Here is a 10,649-nt window from a genome sequence, read left to right as displayed (position 1 = left end):
AACATTATTAAATCTATGTCAAATATTATATCAAAAGTAAATTATTTTAACTTTAAATCAATTATAATTATTTTGATTTTATTTCAAAATCTACAATCCTATTAGAATTAAAAATTTATTTTGTTTGAAAAATAAGATATGTCCATTTTAATTAATAATAGGAAAACAATATAGCAGATTTTTATTAGGATTAATAGTTTAATAAAAAAAATTGAAAAAAATATATATTTTAATTTGATTAGGAATAATTTTTTTTAACAATATGCCCGTTTGAATAGGAAAAAAGAATATGTGCTCGTTTTAATTAATAATAGAAAAAAAGAATAAAATGGATTTTAATTAGGAAAAATTGTTAAATAAGAAAATTAGAAAAAAAATATAGTGTATTATAATTTTATTAGGAATATATTTTTTATTGTGTTTTGATTTCTTAATTAGAATAAAAAAATCATAGACTTAAAATTATAATTTGAAACCTAATTAAACTCAAAAGTTCTAAATGAGGAATATAGTTTAATAAAAAACTTAGAGGAAAATAATATATATTATTATTTGATTAGGAATAATTTTTTTTAGCAATATATCCGCTTGAATAGGGAAAAAAAAGATGCGCAGGAATAGAAAAAAATAATATAATGAATTTTATTAGAAAAAATTATTTAATAAAAAAATAGAAAAAAATAGTGTATTATAATTTTATTAGGATTTTTTTTAAATAATAGATAGGAAATTGATTAGAAATAAAATTATTATATTAGGAAAAAGTAATTGATAGAATTTTATTAAGAATCATTATATTTTTATTATATTTTGTTTTCTTAATTAGAAAAAGAAAAAAAATAATATCATTCACTTAAAATTGTAATTTGAAACCTAATTAAACTCAAATTTTTTATATACATGTGTCAAATTACTATTCGTTAATAAAACATCATGTGTCGGATGTTGATTTGACAATAAAATTTACAATTAAATTATAATTAGGATAAAAAATTGAAAATGTCTATCTATTATCTATATATGATGTTACATGTATCTAGTAATTTATAGTGATATTTTAAAATAATTAATTTGACACATGCTATGAACATGATTATTGTATGTCATTTTTAACGCACAGGTGACATTTTCAATCCCTTTTGCATTGGCATCAATCTACAGCTCTTCTAGTGGAGGTGGTCAAGGTACTAATTAATACTAATACTACTATACAAAGACATGTCTAGTCTTGTTTATTTAAATATATATTGCCTCTGATCATTAATGACTTTGATTAATATTGTTGAATTTATATAATTCCAGGACTTTCTTTGGGTGTTCTCAATTTGGCTGTCGTCATTCCACAGGTAATTATTCCAAATTACTTGTCAATTTCTCTTATACAATAAATTCGAATAATCCATATATACGTTCTAATTAACTTTGTAATATATGTACTACTAGATGTTGGTGTCTGTTACGAGTGGACAACTGGATAAAGTGTTTGGAGGAGGAAACATGGCGGCATTTGTAATGGGTTCAATAGCAGCAGCGATAACTGTACCTCTTGCAATCTTCGTGCTACCTAACCCACCAAAGCAAGCTTCCCTTCATCTTCCAATTGCTGGTGGACACTAATAATAAACTCGATTGACGACAAAAGATCCTTTCACTCTAAAGTCTTTGTTTTCTCCTTTTTCTCTCTTCATCATCAGAAAAAGAAGAAGGTGTTTTGGCCTCCTTTTACTAGTTTAATTAAGTTTTTTTCTTTTTGGATGATTGTTATAATGATGTGAAACTTTGATCATGTACTTAATTAGCATGTTCTGTAAGAAAAAGTCTTGGTCTACCACTACTAGCTAGGGTCCAGATTACTATTTGCAATCCAACCCTAATGGGATGTGATGTGATGTGGGACAATCATATATGTAACTTAGATTATATATATGCCCTAATTAAGTATTTATATGAATTTAAAGAGTGTTTCTGAGTTTTGATCTATTGATCTATTGATCAGATAATTAACATCATTTGGTAATTCTATACATCCTATTACTGTCATGTGGCTTTGAAAATAATGTTTACATTAGATAGACAACATCTAATACTTATAAACTTAAATTGCCGAGCAATCATATGGGAGTTGTAAACAATTGGCTAAAATGCATAAAATATATATTGCGGTGAACATGGTCATCTTTGCCAAAGGTTGTCTTCAATATTTCACCAAATTCCATCACACCAATTACTGTTTACATAAAGGACGGTTATACGTACATGGTTAAGTTATCTTCTCTATATTAAGTTGTGATAGTTGAGGCCTGATTTTCGAACTCATCCTCCCTTAAACTATATATATGTTCAAGAAAGGATGAATCACTTTAGCATGACGGGGGATAGTTTGTTCATAAATTTTTTATGTAAACTATTAGGCTTTGACTGAATATATCTACTTAAAATTATAAAGGAGTACTCTAGCCTCTTATCCATTTCCAACCTGCTTCAAGTTGAGCATTGTAGTTAAGTTATCATATTAGCAAAAGATTATCATGTCATTATAAATTATGATACATTTAGCCTGAACAATTTACGATAAATTGAATTGTACTCATCGGAAGAGCCGCCCACGTTCTATACCCATTACAAAGTTGCTTTTTTTTTTTTTTTTTTTTTAAGTACATTACAAAGTTGCTTGAGCAATGATTACTCTTATAAACAAATATGCATGAAGCACGTAGAAAAGGATTGATTGAATTCTGAGGCAAAGTCTTGGGCCATCGCATTATACATTCCTCCCTACATTCTTAATTCACTGTCATTATTTTTTATATAAAATACGTAAAAAATATGACACCTAATTAGAGATGGAGGTAGTATTAATTAATACATAAATTTATACTATTTTCGTATTAAAATATGCATGATATTTAAAAAATTTAGATTCATTCAATTAAATAATATGTATTTAATTATTTAATAATCTTTATCAAATATATGTCCATTTAAACCAAAACCAAACCAAACCAACTAGCCTCAATTCCATCGAGTGGAATCGGCTATATAAATCATCGCATTTAAATCCAAAAATAATATATAGGTCATATACCATATCATAAATCATATAATATAATATCATGTATAAAGTACGATAATAAAATAGATATAATAAATCATGCTATATAATATAAAGACATACTATCTATTTCTATAAATAGTATTTCTATCATAAAGCAATGATATATCTTATCTTATATATAGTTTTTCTGACCCTATGAAACTATCTATAAAAAGTCATCTATATGGATACTACGACGCCACTCTCCTTTCCCAGTTACTAAATCTTCTGTAATATCTAAAATTTCTAAATTCTTCCTAACCACCTTCTTCCATAGTCTATCCTCTGTACACTTATGTCCTCACATTTTTGAACGGAAATTTCTCCAGACCTACATCTCATATGTCCAACCATCTAAGTCTACCCTCTCTAATCTTCTCGTCTATTTATTTAGATGAACTTAAAACATCATATATAATATTTTTTTTCCTACTAATGTGTATATATATTGTGATGGAGGTAAAATTTATTTTAGTTGTAGTGAGAATGAAGAAAATAGGCCGTTACACAGTTCTAAGATCATGAACGTCCCTTCTCAAATCATGAATCATCACAATCAGATGTATCCGGTCTCCAGCAGCAACAAGACAAAGAGATAAAATTAAGTAAGGTGATAAAACTTCGTATATATGACGTGATAGTATATTGGTCATGTAATACAAAATCTTGCAGGAATATCAGTTTTCAGAATCCCAAAGCTTTTCAGTGAATTAGCCAATTATCTTCCCATACTTAGACAACTGATCGATCAACCAAGTTAATTATCAAATGGTGATGATCATCACCTTTCTTTCTGAAAACCGATCAAGAGCGTATATCAATAAACTTGCCTAGCTTGTTTACAAAAACTCTACAACGAGCAGACTTGATTTGTTTTTTTTTAATTTCCGTGACAGTAGATACTAAAAAAGTACTTGACGTATATCTAAGGATTCAAATCGGGATGGAAATTAAAAACAGTGGCGAAAATTAAAATCGTGATCTATTTTTTCGTCACGTCTTTTTTGACTTTATGCCACACTTTTTTAACCGTAATAAGGATTTCTACTAGTGATAGGTTTCAGTATCAAGTAAAATGCCAGCATAAATGCTTCAATGGTATAGTAAAAAGAGATCGGCGTCTTTACCTTAATTGCTAGAATTGTGCAATACAACACCACATTAATTGACGATTTCTAAGGGGCTCGGGCATAGGCGGAGGAAGCAGCGAATGCCAATGATGGCATTGTTGAGGGACTTCCTGATGGTAGGGAGTGGAGAGCGATGAGGAATTATGGCGGTTGACGACAGTGGTCTTTCAGAACAAAATCATTTTATAATTTAATTCCTTTTTTTTTTGACACCATAAATTTTCTCAGTATTGGAATTGAAAATTTGTATTTGATGTTGGTATATCGAAATTAAAATTAGATTCGAGAGGTCACAGGTTCGAACCACGAAAACAACCTCTTTACAATTGTAAGAGAAATGTTGCGTACTACGACATCCTCCCCCATATCCCCAAAGCGGGGAGCTTTAGCGCACCATACGGAAATTAAAATCATGACTTGTCCATGTCAACTACTCGTCAGCCACATTATTGCCACGTCAGCCAAAATAGACTATAAAAACCATGGGGACCTTCAAACTACTCTTTGCTTAAAAACACAATGAGCATCAAATCGCTTTTTTCAAAGTAATGATCTCCGGACGTAAACTTGCGCAACACAAGGACCTGTAACTTAAATATCCCAAATATCAATCGATTAAGAAAGGGTTCATTTGTAAATTGTGGATTAGTTAGAGGACCATCCGAACAGTTATCGCATTCCAATTCCATAGGAAGGAAGGCGAACATTACAGAATAGTGGAAACTGACAACATAATTCAATTTCTTTCTATTCACAAAATCATCTCAACTGGGTAATCTCATTTCCACTCGCAGTCGTACTCGGTCTCGCGGGAGATCGCTCATGGCCTCTGCGAGTTCCGTCGGTGATCCGACGGCTTCTTCTGTTTCAGCTAAGTCGAATACTCATCAGAATGTCTTTGATTCATTGGCTGGTTCCCCGCCGCCGAGAATCTCGATCACACCCGATCAGCACAAGTACTGCTCTGAGGCTCTCAGGTTCTTCAAAGAGAAATTCCAGTGTCGCGAAGTAATCGCGCAAGAATTTGCTGACATACAGGTTTAACTTCATGTGTTTAGCTTACTTAGATTGAAATTTTATTGTCTGCACTATGAGTCTGTCAATAGCTTGTGTTTCCTGTAATTGATATCGTAGGTGCTTAATCTTGTTTTGTTTACTGTGATTTTATGGAAATCAAGCAGATATAGCGTACTTTAGTCAAGTATGCCTTGACTCTTAGTAGATTGTGTTTATACAATGTGATGAGTTGGATCATTGTTAATATTTATAGGCTAAGAGACTTACACCGTCGGAGATGTTGAGGAGTTGCACAGTGGCTCTCGATGGTGTTAATCTGGAGAAAAACCGATATAAAGATGTGATTCCTTGTGAGAATTTCTTGATTTTAATTGTATCATTTTTGTTGGTATACTCCTCTCAATTAGATATTTGTTTATTTGTGGATAAGAATTTCGTTGTTTTCAGTTGACAAAAATCGGGTTATTCTCAATCCATGCAAGGATTACAGACCTTCTGCCCATGGCTACATCAATGCCAGCTTCGTCTCAGCAGATGTATGTAACCTTAGAGTTTTTTGCTGATTAAGTTTCTGTAGGGAAATTGTCACTGTATTTAAACAGTGTTTGAGGAATGACTGTTGAATGTATTGTAGGGTTCTTCATCTGAGAGTGTTTCTCGGTTTATAGCAACACAAGGTCCAATGCCACACACATTTGAAGATTTCTGGGAAATGGCAATTCAAAAATCGCTGTCCTGCAGTTGTGATGCTGACACGGTTGGTTGACAATTACAGGGTAACTTCTCCATCTTCTTGATTTTTTTCATTACTGGCAACCTCATGCTATTGTAAGTAACAGTATATGCACATGCTGTTTAACTCCAAAAACCGCATGTCACACATTTGTGTCTCTATACTTGGAATGGCTTTTTTCCCTGTTCTCACACATCTGCTGTTTCGAATAAGTGAATATCATTTTCTTTGACAGTGTTCTCTTCCATGTTTTACTATCTCTTAGAATATATCTTTGTTCGGTGATTCAAAATTTAAATTAACACCACTTCAGAGAATTCTTGTTAACGAGTTAAACTAAGGTTTTCAACCTTTAGATATATTTACATGGGAAATTATCGGTGCTATGAGTCTCTTGAAGACATTTGCTGCTGCAATAAATACTGGACTGTGGTTCTTTTAGATGTTTTTTTCTGCTGGCTATCCATGAAAACAACTGGACTGTGGTTCTTTTAGATGCTTCTTCTGTTGGCTATTCTATTTCATGGTTAGCGAAATATTACTTCCTTTTCCAGTGTATTTTCAACTGTGTCTTGTTCAGTCTGTCAGAATTGATGATTTATTCATTGTGATATATTCTTCGTTTGAATTGTTGTGCAGTGGGTAAAATGTGGAGATTATTTTCAAGCAGAAAATGGTCCCAGGGACTTTGGTAATATTGCCATACTCACTAAGTGGATAAAGACTACCAAAAATGCATTATTGTTGCGCCACTTGGAAGTGAATTACAAAGAGGTAAGATGCATAACTTATGTTCAACATGCATACACGTTTTTGTTGTGTAACTTGTGTATGTATTTATGATATTTAATTATTTATATGTTGGATATCAAGCTCTCCAAGTTAGTTTCCAAGATATTTATTCTTCTCAAAATCTTGTATGGATGTGTAATTTGTGAGTAGATCTATTCCTTAGAGGTTACATACTCTGGTTACCTTTTTTGTGTGGGTTTTATCGACTACATCTGTGAAATTCGTCAAAATATGGCTTTAGATCCTAGGGAAAATTCTAGAAAGGGGTTCAAACTTTGTTTTCTAATATGTCAAAGATCCACTGACTGCTGTGTAGACTCTGAGTTTTTTGCTCAGGCTGAACATCTGTTTGTATTTTTCGCATTGAATGTCAAGTAGCAGAGCTGGTTATGAGTTATTTAAGGTAGAAACCTGCTTGCAGCAACTTGATGCTGGATACTTGGAAATTCAGATTAGAATTTTAGAATCACCACGCTAAAGATCCTTTCATGGTTCTAACTTCTAGGAATTTATGAGCCCATCATCAAAATGAACAAGCACATGTTTCTCTAGTTATAAGCGACCAAAGTCTCTTTTGAGTTCAATTCATGCACCCATAATATGTAGAATAAACTAAATAGAAATTGCTGACTGAATTTTCAATGAATTGAACATTTCCCCTTTCTATATCGCTATTTACTTGCACTCTTTTTCTGAATATGCTTGCTTGATACAAAGTGGGTGTTTATTGAAATAACCAAGGATCAAATATAATACTTTTTCCTATGTTATTTCATTAGTCACAGGAGCCACCTCTCTCAGTTTTGCACGTTCAGTACCCCGAATGGCCAGACCATGGAGTTCCAGAGGACACGCTGACTGTTCGTGAAATATTTAGGGTTACTCATCAAATACCACCCAGTGTGGGCCCTATAGTGGTGCATTGCAGGTACAGCTCAATTTTATTTTTTATTTTTGAATTGAATTTTCATATACCTCAAATTGTTTTCAGTTGAATGTATATTCACATTGCTGAGACACATTCTCGCTCAGTGCAGGTATTGGGAGAACTGGAACGTATTGTACTATTCATAACACACTTCAAAGGATTCTCATCGGAGACAAGTCTGCTTTGGATCTTGTCAACACTATATCCATATTTCGGTCTCAGCGAATTGGAATGGTTCAAACCATGGTACATTCCTTCACTTCACTTGGGTTTTCTCTTTTTCTTTGGTATTTAATTTTACTATTCGTTCTTAATTAAGTCTTCTGAATTTGTGAAGAACCTAATGAAAACTAATGAATACTTGGTAGGATTATATTCATCGCGGTCATAACAAAAAACAAAACAAATGTTAAGTAATTGGGTCATTTAGGATCTTTTGCTATTCTCCATGTCATAATCTAATTCCTGCAGCCTTGAACCACTAGAGGATCTAAACTGAATGATATGGAGGAATCGATTACTCTTTAATGTCTTGAATTGAGTTTTTTATTGTTTCATTTTAGTCTTGAGTTGACTTATTTATTTTCCTGATGATTTTTTCTCTATGCTTCAGGATCAATTCTTCTTTTGCTACGAAGCTATAATTGACGAACTGGAGGACATTCTTTCCGAGCCAACATCAAGTTAGGTGACTGTTTCGTGTGACTTGAAAAGTAATGCTGAACAAAAGGGTAAAATTTGAATTTGCCTACCCCATTACTTTTTTCATTCATCCCCGTGTACAATTTCGCAACATTAACGATGACGGAAAATGCATTTTGAGACGAGATCCCATTTTGAGACTAATATGGTATGCATTATGGAACTTGTATTGTACTCGAGTACAATTAACCAAACAAGCTCAGATTAATCATGGGAATTATTGATCTGTTATGTTAATATCGTATCTCGCAGTTATTGATGACAGACTAGCAGGAAATTACATATATATTTTTAAAAAAAATTAGGTGGACGTTTGACCGGAAAAAGGACGGGAGGTGAACATTTGTAGTCGGACCGGAAACGGCGTTTCCGGTCCAACTAATTAAGCAGGGATGATTAAGGCTTAATTAAGACCGGCTCTGCCGTTTACGGTTTTCAATTTTTTTTTGCCAACTGCCACGTGGCAGTTTCTGATTGGCTGAAAAAACGGTCGTTTGACCGGTTTCCGCGTAGCCGGTCAACCGGTCTGACCGGTTACCCGAAAGCCGGTCAAACGACCGTTTTTTCAGCCAATCAGAAACTGCCACGTGGCAGTTGGCAGAAAAAAAAATTCAACAAAACCGGAGGAACACTCTATCGCCGGAAAACACAATTCAATCATCATAAAACTCTATAATTTCTCTCCGTCTCCACTTCCGTTCCAAAATAAAAAAATTCCGAAAATTTTCAAAAAATTATATGACATAGAATAGGCAGTAAGGATCATCTTTCGTCAAAGGAACATACCGATCGGACTTCGTTTTACCGGTGAGTCAAGCTCGAGTCAAGAGTGAGTCGAGACCGAGTCAACCGATTTCCGGCGAGTTTGACCAGAAATCGACATCCTAAAGCTTCCTCCAACACCAACAATCACAAAGCAATCGAATTCCGTCCGAATTGTACAATCTCCGAAACTTTGAAGGTAAAATTAACCTCCAATTCATGTGTTTTTAAGCATAATTTTTACGTAGAAATGATCGTGAGACAACGTAGATTAACATATGTGTGAATCGGACAAAACCCCCAAATTTTCCGACGAACCCTAATTTTATTTTTCAAAATTAAACGATAACGGAGCCGAGTTAGGGAAATTAGAGGTTATATTCGTGATCGTGAGGTCGAGAGGAGTGGATCGGTACCTGGATTGTGGCCGGAAACGGCCGGAATCGCCGGAACGGAGGTTGGGCAGCGAGACGGACGGCGTCGGGGAGAGAGAGGGTCGGGAGGTTGAAGATGAAGTTTGGACCGGAAACCGGACAGCCGGTTTAAGCAAAAACCGGAAACCGGAGAGCCGGTTTTAATTAAAACCGGTTTCGGCACTGCCGGTTTTAATTAAAACCGGCTCTCCGGTTTCCGGTTTTTGCTTAAACCGGCTGTCCGGTTTCCGGTCCAAGCTCGTACCGGTTTTTGAAAAACTGTTTTCCGGAATTCCGGTTTTACTTAAAACCGGTCCGGTCTTAAGTGTATCTTAAGTGAAACCGGACCGGTCTTAAGTGAAACCGGACCGGTCTTAAGTGAAACCGGACCGGTCTTAAGTGAAACCGGACCGGTCTTAAGTGAAACCGGACCGGTCTTAAGTGAAACCGGACCGGTCTTAAGTGAAACCGGACCGGTCTTAAGTGAAACCGGACCGGTCTTAAGTGAAACCGGACCGGTCTTAAGTGAAACCGGACCGGTCTTAAGTTATTCCGGACCGGTTTTAAGCGAATCCGGACCGGTTTTAAGTGAATCCGGACCGGTTTTAAGTTATTCCGGACCGGTTTTAAGTAAATCCCGTCCGGTTTTAATTAAATCCGAAAATCCGGTTCCGGTTTTAAGTCAAACCGTGTCGTTTTTTGTGAAACCAAACCGTTTCTTGGCCAGACAGTGAACCGGATTGCCGATTTTAATTAAGACCGTGTACCGAAAATCAGGTTTTAAGTCAAACCGTGTGGTTTTAGGTCAAACCGATCTGTCGGAAGCTATTTTAAAATTTTCGAAAATAATTTAGATAAAATCTTACGCATTTGCCAGTCATTTATTTATAAGATACGTGGATTAATTTTAGAGGACTAATTTCAATTTTCAATTTTTTTTCAGACTATGGCGGCCAGATCTTCCTGGATTACGCAGGGACCTAACGTGCCCGATGTACTGTGGTTTCAGCCGCAGCACAGATCACGTGACATTTATTCGTCACCGGAGGTCCACGACAGTCCGATGCTCGTGAAGAGA

At 34.6% G+C, this 10,649-nt stretch overlaps 2 protein-coding genes across 2 annotated transcripts; both read left to right on the top strand.

Moving 5' to 3' along the window:
- Nucleotides 1-1,120: 1,120 nt before the first annotated feature.
- On the top strand, nucleotides 1,121-1,617 carry LOC139884721 (sucrose transport protein SUC2-like; the record flags this gene model as incomplete). Its single annotated transcript, XM_071868712.1, has 3 exons — nucleotides 1,121-1,184; nucleotides 1,303-1,346; nucleotides 1,444-1,617. Coding segments are annotated over 3 exons (282 nt in total), but the record flags the coding sequence as incomplete, so codon positions are not given.
- Nucleotides 1,618-5,046: 3,429 nt separating this feature from the next.
- On the top strand, nucleotides 5,047-9,072 carry LOC139884720 (protein-tyrosine-phosphatase PTP1-like). Its single transcript, XM_071868711.1, is given in 10 exon segments — nucleotides 5,047-5,262; nucleotides 5,495-5,591; nucleotides 5,689-5,777; nucleotides 5,876-5,965; nucleotides 5,967-6,017; nucleotides 6,614-6,748; nucleotides 7,546-7,694; nucleotides 7,799-7,940; nucleotides 8,308-8,377; nucleotides 8,864-9,072. Coding segments are annotated over 10 exon segments (1,248 nt in total).
- Nucleotides 9,073-10,649: the final 1,577 nt, after the last annotated feature.

The sequence above is a fragment of the Rutidosis leptorrhynchoides genome, unplaced genomic scaffold, assembly GCF_046630445.1.
Source record: "Rutidosis leptorrhynchoides isolate AG116_Rl617_1_P2 unplaced genomic scaffold, CSIRO_AGI_Rlap_v1 contig592, whole genome shotgun sequence".
Taxonomy (NCBI): Eukaryota; Viridiplantae; Streptophyta; class Magnoliopsida; order Asterales; family Asteraceae; genus Rutidosis; species Rutidosis leptorrhynchoides.
The sequence above is the reverse complement of the archived record's forward strand: the minus strand, read 5'-3'. Positions and strand labels throughout refer to the sequence as shown.